The 20,497-nt window shown below is 33.2% G+C and overlaps 1 protein-coding gene across 1 annotated transcript; it reads left to right on the forward strand.

Moving 5' to 3' along the window:
• LOC105178481 (probable serine/threonine-protein kinase At1g54610) lies at positions 5,661-15,644 on the forward strand. Its single transcript, XM_011101962.2, has 8 exons — positions 5,661-6,758; positions 7,798-8,082; positions 8,292-8,609; positions 9,921-10,148; positions 12,036-12,136; positions 12,439-12,553; positions 13,972-14,433; positions 14,922-15,644. The coding sequence occupies exons 1-8, from the start codon at positions 6,351-6,353 to the stop codon at positions 15,105-15,107; spliced, it is 2,103 nt and encodes a 700-aa protein (XP_011100264.1). The 5' UTR covers positions 5,661-6,350; the 3' UTR covers positions 15,108-15,644.

The raw sequence follows: 20,497 nt of genomic DNA on the forward strand, positions 1-20,497 counted from the left end.
TTACCGTTCGTACACCACTCCAACCCTGCGGGCGCCTCTTCCACCACCACCACCACCCTCTCCTCCCTCATCGTTGTCCTTGTCTCCATCACCTACTCCACCCTCCATCCTACTCTATTGATGCAACGGTCATACTTGACTCTCTCATTTTACGTATATATATATATATATTAAATATATATTTTTATTTTTATATAGAAAGAAATACATGATTTTAGAAATATGTTATAATTTAAAAAAACGAATTACTTGGACTGACGTCCCAAATAGCAGATTTGAATTGTCAAACAATGATTGTAAATTGTCAAATATGTTTGAAGTATGAATGATAATAAAATATGGGTGGAATTATTGGACCGATAGCACACATTCAACTTATCCTTTTTTTTTTATTGATTAGAAAATATATCAATAAAATTCTGAGGATAATAATTATAGAGACAATTTAGTTGAAACTTGGTCAGATTCTTCACATTAAATTCTTTTGAAGTAAATTATCAGTTAAAGTTGAAGTAAATTGACTTATAATTGGATTTAAAATTAAAATTCATAACAATGTGAATTTTATATATATTTTCAAGATGGATAGATTCGTAATAAATTCATACTAAATTTGGGTCTTATGTATTATGATGGATTGATTCAAGATAAGAATACGAATTGTTGTTTTATTTTGGATTGATTGACAAGACATGTTTGACGTTATAAGAAAACAGCTCAGTAGCAACCAAAAAAAAAAAAAACGTCGAGTTATTTAGCAAGTAAAATTTATCGTTGCTAATTTATATTATTTAATACAAGAAATTTACTTGCTGATAAATTTAGTAGCAGAAATTTGCTTGCTAACGAATTTAGAAATGAATTGTTCGAAATAATATTAAATAATGTAGATTAGCAATGAAAGTTTTACTTGCTAATTATTAGCTTGACGTTGATTTTAGTTATACTTTAAAATGGATTGAACTAAAACAAACCCGTAATCTTCTCTTCTCAATTAGCTGCATTCACAAGTCTATTTGTTCATTATGGGTGTTTAGTTCGGTTAACCGAATCGAACCGTTTTCCCCAAAATCATAAACCCAAAAAAACCTCGATTTTGGTTATAACTGATTTTTTTAAAAAAATAAAAATTAAAAATGATTTTTAGTATTTTTTTCTTTTTTGGCGTTCTGCCGTCTGAGAGAGAGAGAGGGAGGTGGGGAGAGGGTTCTCACTTCTCAAATATTTCCAAGTCAAGTCAACTCAAGTACTCTCTCAATTTTGACTCAATTTAGTTATATATATTTATTTATATAAACATAATATATATTATATGTAATTAATAAAATTAAAATATATATAAAAACATTTTAATTTTTTGATTTGGTTCTGCCACCAAACAAGGAAGAAAACGATAAAAAATCTGAATTTTTCTTTAATAAAATCAAAAACTAAACAAAAAATTACAATGACTAGTTTTCAGTTTTCGGTTTAGTTCGATTTTTAGTTCGAACCAAATTTTTCGTTTAGTTCGATTTCGGTCTGTTTAACCGAATTGTGAACACCCCTATTCTCCACACACACACATGCAATCCTTTTTCTCCACACACACACACTCACAACACTATCTCTACATACTTTATATTTTGAGTAAATTACAACAACTTCTCCTGAGATTTGGTATAATTACGAATACCCTCTTGTTGTTTGAAAAATTACCAACACCCCTTTGATTTTAACGGTCGTCTAACAATTATCCCATTCAATGAATTTTTATTAGGCTTCCATCTATTTTTTGTGTTGAACTAACCAAAATGTCCTTGTGGAATCATAATTTTATTTATTTTGTATAAAAATTAATTTTTTTTGACTAAGTGAATTTTTTTTTATAGTTTTTTAAATTTTCTCATCCACCAGTTCGATCGTTTTACAAATTTTTATTTTTTTTTGAAAAACATACAATAAGGGCATAATTAACAATTTCATACCTCCATCCATGGATTTTACATAATTTCATCAAATATCAGGACGGTATTTATAATTTCTCAAACAACAAGGGGGTATTCGTAATTGTGTCAAACCTCAAGGGAGGTCGTTGTAATTTATTCTTATATTTTTATATGACTTTTTATTTCATATTACAGCTTATGATTCTGAAGGTGATAAAAATGAAAATTGCCTCTCAACAAGTATAGAAAATTTGGTTGCACGACTTGGTGTTCATTCAAGATGAACATCCAAAATTTTATGAATTATTTTAATAAAATATAGTATTTTATTATATATTACTAGATTTTTTTACTTTACGATTTAGCAAATGAATATTAATATACATATCATTAGTCAGAATGACATATGATACAAGTTTAGTTGTATTGCATTACAAGTAGTAGTTACCTTTTTTAGTAGTTCAAATATGATCATTTCTTATTTCATTGTGTGAAATTTTGAGACATTTGCTTAAAATTAAAAAAATGGTTCATACTAATCCGACCCAATCTATTCACAACCCAACTCGTTTTGGACCCACTTACTTGGATCCATTTTTAACCCAACCCGTTTTGGCCCCACCCAAACCCAACCCAACCTGCTCATTTGCTACCCTTAATAAGATCCAATGATTTACAACTAGGGGTGTTAGGTAGGGTCTTATCCTATCCAGACACCCATAACATAATTTAAAGACCCAAACCCGAACCCAATGAATATGCTTAGACGCTGATTCTGACCCATTAAAAAAATATAGATTGGGTCTCTACCCATCAACACCCATGAGTCTTTATATTCAATTTGAACTTAAAAAATGTCTGTTTTTTTTTTTAATCTCAATTCAATTGATTATTATTTATCAATAGATCTACTAGAGGTGTGCAATTTTCAGTTAACCAACCGAAAATTGACTAAATCAAAATATCAATTCAATTTTGGTTATTTTTTTAAGATTTCGATTATTCGATTCAATTTTAATTTTTTATGTAGGTTAACCGAACCTAACCAAAGCTTTAGGGGGCAAGCAGTTTCAGTTCCTATGTAGCAAGCTGAGCATGGTTGATATATTTGCTCCAGCTTGAGGGGAAGTGTTCGAAGATTAAATCCCGACTTGGCCACTTTTGCAATTTTTCAGTGTATTTTATTGACGAGTCGCGATTTGATCATACTTTTATTATATAATTAAAAAAATTATAATAATATAATATTTTTTTAATAATAAAATATTAATTAACTCTTATATTTGCCTTATTTATAGTTTCTATTTCTGGTAAACAGATCGATCATATTCTTACCTTATTTGTAATTCTCTCTAGTCCTAATACTATATATTTGGGACTAGCTCTTCAATAAAAATCAATTCTTTCTCTTCTTCCTACTCAACATAAACTATTTTCAGCTTACTTTTTGCACTCTACGCGAATTTTGTCACTCGATCATCATTTTATCCATTATTCTCATATTATTTTATCTTCCCATTTTAGTTTTTCTGTTAAACCGTTACTGACTTAAGCATTGGAGTGCCAACTTATGTTTTGCAGGTTAGTCCCCAATTAATTTTAAAATTTCTGTGAAAGCCGTTCGATCCTCCAATATGCATAAAAATAGAAGAAAAAATTAATGAAAATAGATTAAATTTGAATTTACATGAAAAAAATTAATCGATATAACTAAGTAATTAAAGAAACGGTTATTTATGGAAGGAAAAAGTATAAGTAAAGATATTTTAGTCAATCCACGTTGGTCCTACCAAAAGTAGTTTTCCCAAGGTCTTGATTCTTAATGCATAGTATAGATATAATTTATATTTAGTATTATCAATGAAGTAAATTATTTATCTAAATGATAATCATATATTAAAAAACTAATTATTTCAAAATTAGTTTATTGCTAAAAATAAGCCCAAAAGAGTGCTTTTCTTTTATAACTTATGCTCAATATTATTTAAAATAAATTGATTTAACTCATAAGCTAAAGCAATTTTCTATAATTTTTACATTTTATTCATAAAATTATAAATATTAAATTATCTTTTGCAAGTACTCCAATTTTAACTTTTTTTACTTGTAATTTCTATTATCAAGCAATCCAAACTTTTGGTATTATTCTCCGTTGTAAAAGCAAAAAAGCTCACCACAAGTGAAGAAAAGGTGGGGAACAATTTTCTTTTTTCCACGGATTTTCCTCCACTCCTAACACTATAACCACCAAATATTCCCACTTGTATTTGGCTTACAAAAAGGGTATATATATAATATTAATATACAAAAAAAGGTACTTTCAACTTATATAAGTAACAATCTAACTTCGCAATATTGAATTTTAGAGATATATACTCTCATTCCTTGAAATTTGATGTAATTATATATAAATTTTTTGTAATTTAAAAAATTACATCTAGTATCCATGAGTTTTGCATCTATCTGACAGATAGGCCCTTGTGTTAATCAAAATTCACTGAAGACAAAATTGTAAAATTAGTCTTGTGTGTGTAGGGGGTCGCAGAATTAGTCCTGTACGTATTGGACTAGCAATTTTGGTCCCTCTACCAAAATTACCCAAAAATTAGCTGGACAAATTGGGACTTAGGATTTTGGCTGCTTACTAGTCTCAACTTAAATATGTGGCGTCTTACACGATTGCTGACGTGGCATGGGGTATGGTGGGGAGCTGAGTCCATGGCAGAAGTTGGTGACGAGAAGGAACCGCAAGGGGGAGGAATTGGCGACAAATAAAGGATGTCTAAATGCTCGAAAGTTGAAGAAAACTGAAATTAATTGGTGGAAAATGATCGTCAGACGATGGGCTTTCCAAAAGGGGCAGTCTGGAGGTGAGAGGACGCTGAACGGTAGAGAAGTGACGGTGGAAAGGTTGGAAAATCACGACAGCGATGCGAAAATGACATTGGTGAGATGTGGCTGAAGAGTTGATGAAAAAAGATGGGAGACGGTGTGTTAGGATCGTTGGAGGATGGCGAAACTTTTGGTGGAGGTCCGGTGCCGTGGGTCGAGCAGTGGCCAGCGAATTGACAGAGAATTGTGGCAGGTCGAATAATTTTTTTCGAACTAAACTATGCTTATAACGGTAGAAATATACATCCTCAAATGCATTAATGATGTATAAGAATAATTAGATCATTAAAAAATTTATTTGATCTGTAATAATCAGTAATATGTCAACCGGGGTAAATAGAAATTTTCATCTAGTTTTTTTAATAATATCAATAAATTCGATAAATTTTTACTAATGAAATGACTTATTTATTAGACGGAAGCAAACCTAAAAAATACTATATGTAATTTTTCAAACTATAAAGAGTTTATATATAATAACAAAAAACCTCGGGAAAAAAAAATGTAATTATCTCTAAATTTTAAAAACTCAAATAGCGATATAATTATTTACTTATTTTCAATAATTCACGTCATCTTTTAATCATTAATATTTTCCACTTTCATCACTTGCTTTGGTTCTAATTATATATAGATTTATGTTTTTAAAATTTATATTGTATCTATTTAATTATATATGTACGAAGTATGTATATATAACTTAAATTTATCTGCATAAAAAAAATGTATAATTCCGAGTCTCCGACAAATACAAGGAAAAAAAAGTTTTTGTAAGGAAAGAGGGAAAGAAAACATCACCAAAGTTAAACATATTAGCAAACAAGAAATTCAGAAACTACTGATTTGAAGTTGTGAAGAGAGAGAATCCTACGCCGTCATTGTGTCTTGACTATAGAACTGCTGATTTAGATATAGAGAGAGAAACAAACTTGCCGGCTACCCCCTTTCTCTCTCTACATATCTATACATATGAACTCAACTCATGCATGTATTCTAAAGTATCAATTTTTATTGCTATATATATAAATAATGTATACGCGTATTGAACAGTCAATAATGACAGAGTCATGACATTTCTTCTTCAAGACCTAGTCTTTTTCGCTTCACAAACTTTCTGAAGATCAAGAGTTCATGAATCGGAATTTGTTTTTTGTTATGATTCAGGATTTGAAGTTCAGAGTAGTTTTGGTTTATTTCTTATTGATTTAGTGAAAAGTTTGGATTTTTGCCCTGCCATGGTGGGTGAGTGTGTGTGTGCATGAAATTGTAAGAAGTTCTGGGTATTTTGCTTTATGCTTTTGACTGTGGAAAGTTGAATTTTCTAAGCTTTGGTTTGCATGTAAGGACAGAATTCTTTGCTGATACTGTATTTTTCCAACTGGCTTGAGCTTATGATGATTTATGTTGATGGGTTTGTGAAAAGTTGAATTCCCTAAGAGGTCGTGATGAGATTAGTATTCTGGTTAGTTCTTTGAACGCGTGAAAGAGGGGGTGTATTTATTCTCTGTTGGGATTTATATTTGGGAAATTATGGGTTGTGTGTGTGGAAAACCCTCTTCAGCTGTTAAAGCTAGTGAGGAGAGCCCAAAGCAGAGAGAATTGATTAAGAAAACATCTGAATTGCGTGAGGCTCGAGCGATTTCCTCGAAAAGGGATGAGAGTTTGTCACGGAAGGAGAAGTTGGAGACTGGTGATATTAAAATTGGGTTGATTGATAGGAAAGTTAGTGGGTCTAGAAGGGTGAGGGATGATTATTATGAGAAAAAAAGAGATTCTTCTGAAGATGTGGGCAATTTTCCGGGATTGAGAAACCTTCCCAAAGCCATAGAAGGAGAACAGGTTGCGGCTGGATGGCCGTCTTGGCTAGTTGCGGTGGCCGGGGAAGCTATCAGAGGATGGATTCCACGCAAAGCTGATACTTTTGAAAAACTTGATAAGGTATTATTCTTGTCTAGCCTGTGAAATTCATTATAGAATGTGTAGGTAATGTTTCTGGCTAGTGTTCTTTAGTATGAAGATTGAAGTTCATGATCAGAGTAAAAAGTGTAGATTAGGCAGCAATTCAGGAGTTTTTAAGTCATAATCTATTATTATGTTTCTCAACTATGTTGGTGTTCTTCCATCGGGGGAACATGACTTGGGATTTCTTCCCATCAGCTGTGAAGAAGTCAGTTCTTCCAAGATCATACATACAATTGAAGATAGATGGTTTTCTAAATTTTTGGTTTTTGTCCAGAATCATTCATTTACAAGTATTTGAGTGCTAAGGAGTAAGGAGTAATAGGAGATAACAATGAACTCATTTGACCTGTCCACGAGTTGGATGGATGTTAGTAATCTGCCTTATGAAGATTATTTTGTTGAGATTGTTTGTTGCTATATGTTGATGTTATGTGAAGTGAGGATCGAGTAATATACCTGGTGCAAGAAGCGATTTCGTCTGTCCATGTCAATGCCGTGCTCATGAAGCTGAGCCACTTTGTTTTTCATGCTTTTATTTGTATTCTGAAAGCAAGTCACTTTGTTATTTAATACCCACCTGGGCCAACTCCAAAAGGATGTAGTCACTCACACCATATAATTCTCCGGTTTCCTTCAACTAAAGCTTATTGCTCTAAAAAGTATTTGCTATCTATCACCCCATGATAATGCTCTCCGTGTTAGGGTTTTTTGCCTTTTCTTGGTGAAGTTGGGACTGGATAGTGGCAGGAATATGGACTCTGCTTGATTATTTTGATAGAACATATAGTGTCAAAAGCTTGCAATGGTTGAAACATTCATGTGAGAGTTGTTTGAAATTTCCTTCTTATGGTCAAAAGTATTTATTAATGTTATATTTGTTGCAGCAACCGGCGGAGATGTTTCTTTGAACTTCTAAAATGTCATGTATTTTAGGGCTATATTATAGTTTACGATTTATGTTGTACCGTTATATGATTGGTTTTGGTTCTTCTGTGATAGCATTTTATTATTGCAGATTGGCCAAGGAACTTACAGTAGCGTGTACAAGGGTCGTGATCTCCTGCATAATAAAGTTGTTGCTCTAAAAAGAGTACGCTTTGATAATATGGATCCTGAAAGTGTCAAATTTATGGCAAGGGAGATTCTGATTTTGCGAAAGCTTGATCACCCAAATATAATTAAACTGGAAGGCTTGGTTACTTCAAGAACATCTTCTAGTTTATATCTCGTCTTTGAATATATGGAGCATGATCTCACTGGACTTGCATCACTTCCAGGCGTTAAGTTTACAGAACCACAGGTGAGTTCTTCATTGTTCTTCTTTATTATGTTTGTTTATCTTAAATGCAATACCAAGTGGGAGAATCTGGCTATGGAATTCGTTCTTAGTTCACAATCCGTTTGAAGAGTGTGAAATGAAACAACGCCCTCAAATGATTGGCTAGCTGTAATCTTGTTTGCTTGGTTGATGCACTAACTTTACTTTAATATTCTTTCTTATTTTTTCAGGTGAAGTGTTATATGCAGCAGCTGCTGAGTGGACTTGATTATTGTCATAGTCATGGTGTCCTGCACCGAGATATTAAGGGTTCAAATCTCTTAATTGACAATCATGGCATCTTGAAGATTGCAGATTTTGGCTTAGCAAGTTATTTTGATGATCATCAGAAAGCTCCATTGACAAGCCGCGTAGTGACTTTGTGGTATCGGCCACCTGAACTTTTACTAGGTGCAACTCAGTATGGAGTTGCAGTGGACTTGTGGAGTACTGGCTGCATACTTGGAGAATTGTATGCTGGCAAGCCCATCATGCCTGGTAGAACTGAGGTATTATTGAGACCCAGCTTGAGTCATGTGAAGACAATAAAATAAGCACTTATCTTTGAATTTTCTTCTTCCTTTTCCTTTCTCTGAAGTACTTGAGACTCCACAAACTAACTAGTTACTACTGCCAGAAATTTTGGTGCTCGGTCACTGCCCACAGAGTCTTTTTTGTTACCGGGGGAAGGGTGGGGGGTTAGATTTGAGATTTGCATGTCTGCTCATAGATGTCCTTAACTTCTTGCTTGCTTCAGGTATTACTTTTAGATGCATATATGGATTCTTTGAAAATAGCACTCTGTTTCGGGGTTTTGTTATTAGTATTGCCACCGTGCATGTAAGATCTGCTTTAAATTTTATGTAGCTTCTTTCAGTGTTTTTCTATAAACTATACTTATCTGTTCCCAACTTCTGGTGCAAAGCATTACAATGATTAACAGGCCATTATATTTTGTAAAATGTAGTACTACAAAGGTGTGCAAGAACGATAAAAGAAGAGGAGGCACCAGATCAGAATGGTCTGTTATTGAGTCAGTTATGTGATGTAACGTTTGATACATGATTGGAGGTGCATGCTTCATAGTTTAGTGCAATTTTCTACTCCCTAAGAAGTATCTAGACATTTAAATTTAAGTAAAACAAGTTGGTGTCGTGGAACAACCAAATTCAGCATATTTGTCAAATGTTCACGTTCGGTCTAAGACCTGATTGTTCACACTAGCTTCTATTATGAGCATTCTGTCGTTCGATGGGATTTAACCAAAGAATGTGTCCTCTGTATATGACAGTCGTAACGCTTCCTCCTTGCTTTTAAAGCTTTTTTGACATGGATTTGTGCTGATGAATATCTATTTCATAGCTGAATAAGGAGAGACTTAACAAGGCTACTATTTATTCCTCCTCTTCTTAAGTGTGCACTTAATAGAGGTGTCTGTACTCATCTAATACTTTTCTGAGGTGGAGGTTCGTCAAGTGAAGAATATTCAATAATTCAATCCTACCATATTCCATTGTCTCAATAAGTGTATACCTACTCCTTATGGCTTCTACTTTTTCCATTGCCATCACTAATTTGCAGTGCATGTCATTTACCCACTTGCGGTGCTCAGTTGCAGCTGAAAGTGGCAGTTCAAAGGAGGAATTGCAAAGCATTTGTTCCCTGCAATAATGGAATGAACTGTGCTAATACAAAAATTGATAGTTATGATTTAAACTTGCTTCTATGACACTTCAGTCATGGGTACTTATGAGACGTGCAGCACCCTATGATATTTCCTGTATACAGTTCCTGGAATTAATTTATCTTGAACATTGTAGGTTGAGCAATTGCACAAGATATTCAAGCTTTGTGGTTCTCCCTCTGAGGATTATTGGAGAAAGTCAAAATTACCTCATTCACCAGTGTTTAAGCCTATTCAGCCCTATAGACGGCGAGTTGCTGAAACCTTTAAGTATCTTCCTGATGCTGCTGTGGGCCTCATGGAGACCTTACTCTCTATTGACCCTTCTGATCGGGGGACTGCATGTAATGCTCTCAATAGTGAGGTAATTCCCATCTATATCTCCCAACATCATCTGTGAAATCTTCAGATTCTTCATGGCATAAGTTTGGATTTTGTTCTATGGGTATATATTCTAGCTTCAACCAAGGATCCCATCTTCTCCAAGATGAGGTCTATATTTTCTTTGTGATTAGAGAATGGCGTCTTTCTTGTGAGCAGTCTAAGTCTCAATGAAGTACCTTGCTTTTCCCAACTCTTTAGTGACAAATGTCACTTTAGAAAATCTTTATATCTCCTGTGCCAAGTTTGTCACTACAATGAGTAAGATGGGTGTGTCTCCTGGACCTGCAGAAACTATAATTTTTTGCCAGCTTCTGAAACCAAGCACATGGGTGCTATTTCACCATGAATAGTCTTCTTTAATTGCTCAAGTCTACTGCTCAGCAACATGTGCGGAATCTTGCTCTATGTAGAGCTCGTCCTGAGCTATAATACTGTGTAAAAAGGCAAACGAAAGACATTGCATATTTTAATCATAGACTAATGCTCCTTATACGAGATATGGAAGAATATACGCTGCAAACTAGTTACCCATGAACAAGGCCCAAAGCCAAACTAAATGAAGACTTCTGCATGTGATATTCCTACAATAGTAATAATATTTCAGTCACTGGAACGGGCTAGTATAACTGCTAATATTATCACCACTTTTCCAATATCCTAAGCTATTGTTATTCATTCACCCACATGTTCTATAACTCTACTTAATTTATTGTCAATCTTTAGCCATGGAAGTTGTAAAAAGTAGTAATGACAATAGCTTAGGAGCAGCAGCTCCCACTTCCTCAGGAGCAGGAGCAGGAGCAGGAGCAGGAGAGAAGGAGAATGAGAATGAGACGAGAATCAGCAGCACCACCTGCTTGCTCCTTGTCCACCTAATGTCCTATTGCTTCTCATCACCTCCTCCCCTCTGCCTGCTTCTCTTTACTTCACATTTCTGCAATTTATCATTATACATGGGAGAATATCCCTTGAAGAAGTAAATTATTCTTCTCTTTGTAAGGCTAATTATTTCTGGGTAAAATATAATACTATACCTCAGGAGCAGGAAGCAGTTTTTTCTTCCTCATAAGTAGTAGGAGGAGGTGACCCCGCACCTCCTCCGCCTGCTGCTGCTTCTTCTTCTGTCCTACCTGTTCCTCTTCTTCCTTCTCCTGCTGCTTTATCTTATATTTATTCCTATTGTTCTTATTATTCTGCTTATACCAACAACCATTGCCAAAGATCATGTGAAATAATATAGCCCCCAATAAACATAGACGAAGAGGGATAAAGCTTCTGTTAGTGATTGTAATGGATTGGTTGTCACAACATTCTTAATGCAGCAATGCAATGATTTAAAGTTATGTAGATGATTCATATTTTTTTAAATGAATCTGTGTATGTGGCAGTCCAGAACTTTACCAATAAATGGAAGTCTCATAAGAGGACTGGGGCAGGCTACCATGAGAGGAAATATCTTCTCTATTTGTCTCTACCTTTGTCTTAGCTGTTTTGTCTTCCTGCGTTGTACACTGTTCTATTGGCTGGCTTTTGAATTTGCGGGATACTTCATGCAGCTAAGATGTGTTCTTCAAATCTGAAACTATCTCTGAATTACAGTATATCTAATTGAACTTTGTCCTAGTCTTTTCAGGTGATCTGTTACTTAATCTAAAAATTGTTGCTTGCTGCCGTTAGATGCTAATTTGCTATCATTATTGTTTTTGCTAAGTGCTGGATGTTTTCGTACTTCTTTCTCTGCATCCTTGAATATTCTGCAATATTTGCATTTCTAGTTGTCTACGTCGTAAATTTATCCCATAGAAGATCTTCCCTTGATGGTTTCATTTCGAGCAGTATTTTTTATTGATCCAATTCTTTCTTACAGTTCTTCAGAACAAAACCGCTTGCTTGTGATCCATCAAGTTTGCCAAAATATCCTCCAAGCAAAGAGATAGATGCAAAATTGCGAGAAGAGGAAGCAAGAAGGTCTGTGCTTATACTACTGACTTCTGACAGTGCTGTAGTAGTAGATATGGTTTCTCCTATTTGGTTTCTTATTGGTAGAAATTTTGTTTTTTGACTTTTATAGTATTAGGGTAAATTACATTTTTCCATCCGAACTATTCCCGTTTTTACACTTTGGCATCTAAACTTTTTTTGTGTCAACTTGCCATCTCAACTTTGCGTTTCACAAATTTTAGTTTCGTATTGCTTAAGGTTTCTCTTAACCTCTCATATTCTCCTATTTCTAAGGTCTTTGACAGTGTTGTTTGAACCAACTTTTGCAGGCAAGGAACGGCAGGAGTTAAGGGACAGAAGAGCGAAAATGATTTGAGAAGATCAAAAGAATTACGAGGTCCCCCAGCACCTGGTGCTAATGCTGGGTTAGCTTGGTCAATGCAGGTACATATTGATTCTAAGCAATTTGACATACCATGGTTCAATTGAAAGGAAATCTCAAGGGCATGATTGGTATGTAGGAATGCAATTAAGGGGAATGGAATAAATTAAGGAACGGAATAAAGATAGGAAGGAATAACATTTGAATAGTATTCCTATGAATGGTATACACGATAAATTAAAAGGTAATAGAATTGTCATTCCTTAGTTGATTCCATTCACATGATCGGTAATTAGAAAATAATGATTAGTAATAGAATGAAATTACTTTTTATAACAAATTTGCCCTTTGGTAATTTTTTAAAAAAAATTACTTATTCATATTTTAGTGAATATGTTGAATTCAACTACATAACAGTTGTATTTTCAAAATCGTTTATAGAAGGTTATAAGCAATTTATACACCATCTCATATGTTATTGAATATATATGAAAAAATATTATTTATTTACATAATAAATAATTTATCGACTTAATAAACATATAGATAATATTTTTTTCTGCCAAAATAAAAATCATTCGAACAAGCAAAATGGACTAATTTATTTAATCATAATGCATCTACCTTCTACCGTTATTTCTTTAATACTGGGTGAAAGAAATATTTTGAATTAATAAAAATACCTAAATATCAAACTAATTTAACTTTTTTATTACCATGCATAGACAGTTGGGGAAGAAAATGGCTAATCCCTTTTATAAGGAAATAAGAATTCCCATGGGAATAAATATTCTCAATCCTAGAGCATACCATAGATGTAGGAATAGACTTGAAAATGTGCATTCCATTCCCACTTCATTTGTACATACCAATCACCTCCTAAGATGCTAATGGTACTTCTATGCTTTTTGCCTTAATGAGTTGATATATACTCTCTTTGTGGAGAAGTAAAAAATACAGTGTCTTCCCCAAGAACTAATTACTGTTAAAAAGATCAATTTGGCTCTTAAGAAATCTAACATCTTAAGAATCCTTTATGTCTAAAGATGAGATCTTTCTTTCTGTAGAATTATGCCAAAAGATTCCATCTGTCTTCTGTGTTCCACCTAATTGGCTCTCCTAAGGGCTGCTACTGCCCACAAGTTCTGTAGGTCGCTGTATTTAACCAGTAGAAATGGGGATACGAAATTTGGTCTGTGTTGACTGTTTGCAATCAATTGCATCAGTGGACTTCCCCCCACCCCACCATATGACTTTCTCCACAGGACAGATATTAATTATTAAGGCACATAAAATGCCTCAAGTGATCTTCCTATGTCTGTGACCTTTGGTCCATTTTATGTTTTTAACTTGTATGCATGCATCTTGATGAAATCTAAATGAACTGGTGGCCGCACCTACTGAGAGAACAGTGGTCTTTAATTGTTAGAGACACAGGCTACCTTCCTGTTGTTTACTGATGTTTTCAATTGTGTTTCAGAGGAGGCATGGCTATGTGGATCCTAAGAGCCAAAGTGAAGTGTTCAACTCTCACAAGGAGGAAGCTACTTCTGATTTTTGGATGGATCCAGCAAGACCTGCACAAGGTTTGGGAGAGATCAGTAAAGATCATCACCAAAATCCTCCAGAGCGAGTTTTTCATTCAGGGCCTCTTGCTTCAGGAGTGGGTTCAGTTGGGACAATATCTGCGAGGAAGAATAATAATTCTTCCATTCTTGCCACCAGAAACAATTTGTCAACACTATCAGGCTTGGTGGCATCTAGGGCTTTGTCATCTTTAGAATCCCGAGATAATTTAATTTCTTCAAATGTGGAAGACACAAATCAAGTCGGTAGGCTCTTGGAATCATTTGGGAATCCAACAAGAAAGAAGGATCGAAGACGCCAAATGCCAAACTTTTCTAGCTCACAACATGCCGAAACTGGAGGAGAACCTGCTATGGTGAGTTTCATGACAAAACTCAACTTGAAGTACTCTATTTTTATTGATTAGCCTCATCCTTAGTGGGCTGAATTCGATTTTTTATTCCATCCATCCCATTTTCATAGTTCTCATTTCACCTCAACGTTGTTTTGGGTGAGACTAAAAAGCATAAAGTTCTGTCTAGATTTATACTATTTTTGTTAATAGTACCAGATGAGAGCTTCAAAACTTTAAGAAGGTATTTTAGGGGAAAAAAATCCATTCAAGCCGTATATTTTGAAAAGAAAAAATAGAAGAGAGAGATAAATATTTAGTGCTTTGAACTTCCATTAGCAAACAATATTTCTCGCTGCTCCCTCCGCTGCATTGGCTTTTCTGCAAACAAGAATTTGTGTTGTGATATATTGAAACTTGTCATTTCAGTTTTTTGCCTATTTGCTGTCGATTGCTAGTCTCAGGCTTGAATGATTTATTGATTTCTTTTGTTATAATTCTTCCCTGGCTAGGATGGACGCGGCCACAAGGACAGAACAATTCATTTTTCTGGTCCTATACTTGTCCCTTCAAACAATATAGAGCAGGTGCTCAAAGAGCACGACCGCCGGATCCAAGAGGCTGCTCGACGCATAAGGCATGAGAAGACAAGAGGTGGCAGAATTCGGCCTCAGGACATCCACTTGACATCTCATTAAACCTACACCTCCAATCAGAGTATTAGCTAAATCTGTTTGGACATATAATATATATATATATAGAGAGAGAGAGAGAGAAAGAGAGTGGCTTCGATGTATAAATCTTTTAGATAAGTGTACAGATTTTTCTGGGTGAGGATCGATCTTCACTGTTTTAGAACGATCCGATCCTTGCATCGGAAGGAACAGTAGAAACTGATTAATGTGTCGATGGCATGTTTAGCTTCTATTTCAAGTGCAGAAAAAGGACCAAATCGAGCTAACCAAATGCTATCCACGCAGATCATCACACGGCTCGTTTGAGTATAGACGTGGAAATGCCGTCTGTTTTTGCCCAGTGATAATGAAGAGAGCATCACTCTGGCAGATGGATCGAGTGTGTTGCATTCGACTTCTTATAGATTAACGCTTTTAAGTCATGAGAAGTATGTGGTTGAAAATAAGTTCAGTGACTATACATATCTGTAAAGTTTGACTATAATGCTTTTTTGGTTAAAACTATCCAAATTTCATACGGTCCTACAATCATCCGTTCAATATGAATTACGCATTAATTTCCTGATATAAGAAATATTTATTCCTGTTTTTGCGACGTCAAATGGGCCCCATGCTTGCCGGAAGCAATCCTATCACATTAGCAAGATAATAGTCTAAAATCATGAAAGTCGTTACCTTTCATTTTTATCCGACGGATAAAGTTGGCATGTACATCTTTGCTAGCGTGTTTGGAGCAGTCATGTATTATTTGTTGTGTACAATAAGTTTAACGTATCGAATGTTGTGGATGGGTTGGCTTGCCAAAATTGGGCTTGGACCAAGTATGATCCCCTCAGCAGGTTGGTTGGTAGGCCAACAAGACTTTGGCCCGTTAACTAGGCTTGTCAATAGGTGGGTATCGCTTTATTCGAACTCGAACTCAACAAATATATGTAGTAATTGTTGTTCATATTCTATCCACATGCTACCATATAATATACCTATAGAGTCTTACTCAAATTATACCCAAAAGAATTGGGTAGAGTTCGGGTCTTACTCATTTGAGACCTACTTAATTTTATTTCTCTTTCAATATATTTAAATTTACATTCAAGCCAAATAATTATGCTACAACATTAACTTATTAGTGGAATTTTATGACCCGTCGGTCTATAAAATAAAATTAATTACTTAAATTTCAATAGGTGCAAATTGATCATCGTTGAAATTTAAATAATGAAATTGATTTTCTCCAAATGATAGACCAATATTTATTTTAAATAAGAATCTTAAATTTGTTCAAATGATGGACCGATAATATTAATTGATTATGAAATCGAGACAAGTTCAAAATAAGAATGAAGACACAAGAGTTGGTAAAAATAAATAAAATTAAGTATAATATATCTAACTTTCATTTAAATATCTCACGTATCATTTGAATTTGCATTTGTGTTCAACTTTGATTTGTCGAATTCTAATAATTTAATTTAAACAAATTTTATTTATTCCCTATATTACTCAAATTTAACCAAATTACATTTTGACCCCATTATTTTTATTTATTACATGTCAAGTTAAATGTTGCTTAATTTGATCATAAAAATAATTTTGAGTGATTACGAAATCAATATGACAAGCTCTAGCATTTAGTCAAAATTTCAATAAGTAATTAATATAAATAAAATCTATAATGAAATAATTATATACTATTTAATATTTTGTAAATAATAAATAAATTTAGTTGATTGATTTACTAAAAGTTTACAAATTCAGTTTTAAAGCAATGAATAAATCAATATTTTTGGGCATTAGATTATATCAATACCTATCGGTATTTTAATTTTTAAGGTATTAAGCCATTACCTATACCAATGGATATTTTAGGGTATTAGATCCTACTCATACCTACTCATTTAATTTTATGGGTCTAAAGAGAGGTCCAGTGCAGCTCTTTCTGACTCTGCCTTCTATAATGATGGGAAGAGCAACTGCTGTCTAATGCCTTTCTTTTTTGGCTTATTTATTCTTTTTATTACCAAAAAAACTATAATAAAAATATTATTTTTTGAAAATACATAACACTTTTATTACAAATCGCCGACATTGTTCACTGACTTTAAGATTTTTTTTAATGCCCGAGTCCAGGACTCAAACTTTTTATTTTATTAAATATTATATATTATTTATATGTTATAATTATTTGATTATGAATTTAAGTATTTTTTTAATTATAATCAACATTAAAAAATTATTAAATAAAAAATTACAATTAATTGTTACAAATATTACAATAAGTACAAATATTATTTATGGTTTGTCATGACCCCGCACTGCACATTTGAAGGATCTTGGCGTTGTTGGTGTTCTTGTCTTTGATGACTTTGTAGAAGTCCATCTCGTTATGAATACATGATGTCTAACTTCAATCAGGGCATGTAGAAGGACAAAAGTAGTGTTATGGACCGATGCAAAGTTCGGGACATCCTAATAGTCTTCTGCCGTCAAAGGTTGGAAGGACCTAAAATATGTCCTTCTATAAGCTGTCAAATCATAATAATCATTAATCATTAGTGACGCGCTAATTATATATACAACACATACCTTTTGAGCGTGAGATGAAGGAATTCGAAATTGACTCCATTTGTCAGATGAACATTCGGGTGGCAATTTTTTAACAATATGAGTATTTAATCTATGTCTATGGTGGCGCTTTGTAACAACAGAAGCCTATTGTTTAAATTGATGGTATCTCATGAATGCAAGCTCAACACTTTTTTCATATCAACATTTGAACAACTTGTAAGCATAATTAGTCAAGAGTTGGTTGTTGTTTAACATTACAATACTTCGCGCCATCCTCTCACGAAAATAATGGATAGAACGGACAAATGTCATTTCCACTATTGCAGTCACAGGCAGGTAGCGAGCACTTTTCAGAACTCCATTGATGCATTCTGACATGTTGGTTGCCGGAATACTGCATCGCCACTGCCGTCATGAGAAGCTTTCCGTTTTGATTTGATCTAAGTATGCAAATGTTTCTAGCTTGTGGCTCTTAATCTCCTCCATAGTTTGATTGGTTTTTCTTATTTGATAGTTAAAGTCAGCTCTCCAACAAAGATCTTTCAACTGCATATTATTGTAATGATTATTGAAATTTGAAAACACGTGACGTAAGCAATATCGATGCACTAACGAGGTGGTACAAAGTCTAAAATTTTAGCTAGTGCTCTAATGAGACTAGGGATGACGGTCATAAATGAGGCACATCTCGGACTACCCTCTTATAGAGAGTGTTTGCAAAAACTTCTGCTTTTAACGAAGTGATTTTGTCAAAAAAGTTGAAAGTTATAGCAGAAGGAAAAGTGAATAGTAATTGTAAAAAAGTGAAAAGCAGATCAAAGCTAAATTGAATAGTGTTCGGAGAAAAATGACTTTTAAAATAAACTTAATTGATGAAAGACTGGTTTGTCCATATGTGTTAAAAAGATACTATCATTTTGCTTGTTATTCCATTTGTCGTTTGTCACTATTAATTACTTTTCCACAAAAATTCATAAATTTTATTTCGATTAATACTTCATATTTATATTTTTAAAAATATTATAAAAATATATTTAATTTATATAATGCTCCTACTAAGTAATATAATTATTGATTCATATACAATAATTAAACTTGCATGATTGTAAAAAATACTTAATTTATTAATTAATCAAATAATAACATGTGAATGAAATAATATAATTAGATGATATAGCACATAAAATATAAAAAAAACTTAAAATATTAAATATGTGAAAGTGTAAATTTAATTATTGTTAAAATTTAAATTATTTGAAAACTTCGATGGACTGGATGGCTGTCTGCAAAACAAAAGCCAGGAAAGTCATTGATAACTCTCGATGGATTGAAGTTACATATCAAGAAGATGAGACAATACCTACTCTACAAGTTGTGATGGACAAATATAATTATGAACTGAATGACCCAAATGGTATACAATTAGTCGTTGAGCTTTCTATTGCTAATCAACAAGGAGTAGGTACATCTCCCCTCGGCGCATTGTGAATTTGATGACAAATCTAACGAAGATATCTTTAACGAGGATTACGAGATTGAAGAAAACAATGATTATGATTGAAAGTTCAGTATTCCTGTAATTAGACATCTGTAAATATTTATGTAAAAATTACTGATTAATTATATTTTTTCTTAAAAATATTTGTTATATTTAGGAACAGTTATAAATAAAAACAACCATTCCACAATTGTTCTAAATAATTTCGATCAATATAAAAATCATTTCTATTGTAAGCGTTTCTCGTGGTACGCACATATTGTTAAATTTAACACTAGGAACAAACAAATAAATAAAATTATTCTTGAAACTATTACAAAATTATTTAAAAAAATGAGAAAAATTAAAAAATTAGGAACGGTCATAATAAATTGACCGTGCCTAGAGAAATTCCAGACAATTTTCAATTGACGCCAAATGAAAAGTGGAGAAAATTCAAATTTAGGAATGATCGTTTAATATTTGACCATTCCTAAATTAAACCGTGCCTAATACTATTTCAAAAATTGACAACCAAATCATTCCAATGATTCTTTATAAATATTTCATCAACACAAATTAAAATAGTTCCAAAACTAAGGCATGGTATCACAAATACCATTCGAAAAGTAATTCAAAATAAGTTATATAACCATTCCAAATGTTATCCAATCAGTTCCAATTAAAAAAAAGAATTTTTAGTCAAAATTCAATATTAGGAACGGTCACCATCAATGTGTTACAATGATCGTGCCAAATTAGAACAGTCCTAAACCAACCATTTCTAAATATTCGTAACGCCTTATGCAGTGACGGTTTATAAATCGTTCCAAAATTCGGTCTAAAATAATTTTTCCAATTCTAACCGTGCCAAATAATAAAATAACTGTTCCAAAATCCATCATAAATTCCGCATTTTTTTGTAGTGCTAGTCATAATAAAAATACAAAATACATAAATATTTTTAAATTTCACATAAAATAAATTTAAACTCGTGTATCGAGTGTGCTGTTTATGCATAAATAATAAAATGACTCCATAGTTTATGATGATTTAATAATTGACTCAAATTTTAAAATTAATTCTAGATTTTGTTAAAAATTGCAGAAAGAGTCCAAAAATATTTCAAAAAAAATTACCACGTTGCAAGAAAGGTCCCACATGTTGCAAAAAAGGTCGATTTGCAACATTTTTTTGACTCTTTTTATAATTTTAACAAAATATGGGGTTAATTTTAAAATCACATAAAATATGAAATCAGATAAGGAATAATCCTAAACTATGGGGCTAGTTTTACAATTTTACCCCATGAAAGATCGCAGGCCATTACACGTGAGTATCCGAACCCACC

Source organism: Sesamum indicum, linkage group LG16 (genome assembly GCF_000512975.1).
Source record: "Sesamum indicum cultivar Zhongzhi No. 13 linkage group LG16, S_indicum_v1.0, whole genome shotgun sequence".
NCBI classification, from domain to species: domain Eukaryota; kingdom Viridiplantae; phylum Streptophyta; class Magnoliopsida; order Lamiales; family Pedaliaceae; genus Sesamum; species Sesamum indicum.

Excerpts from the sequence above, each read along its gene's own strand:
- LOC105178481 (XM_011101962.2), top strand. The coding sequence starts at position 6,351 with ATGGGTTGTGTGTGTGGAAAACCCTCTTCAGCTGTTAAAGCTAGTGAG. Across the intron at positions 12,137-12,438 it reads CGAGAAGAGGAAGCAAGAAG|GCAAGGAACGGCAGGAGTTA; the intron begins GTCTGTGCTTAT and ends CAACTTTTGCAG. Across the intron at positions 12,554-13,971 it reads GGTTAGCTTGGTCAATGCAG|AGGAGGCATGGCTATGTGGA; the intron begins GTACATATTGAT and ends ATTGTGTTTCAG.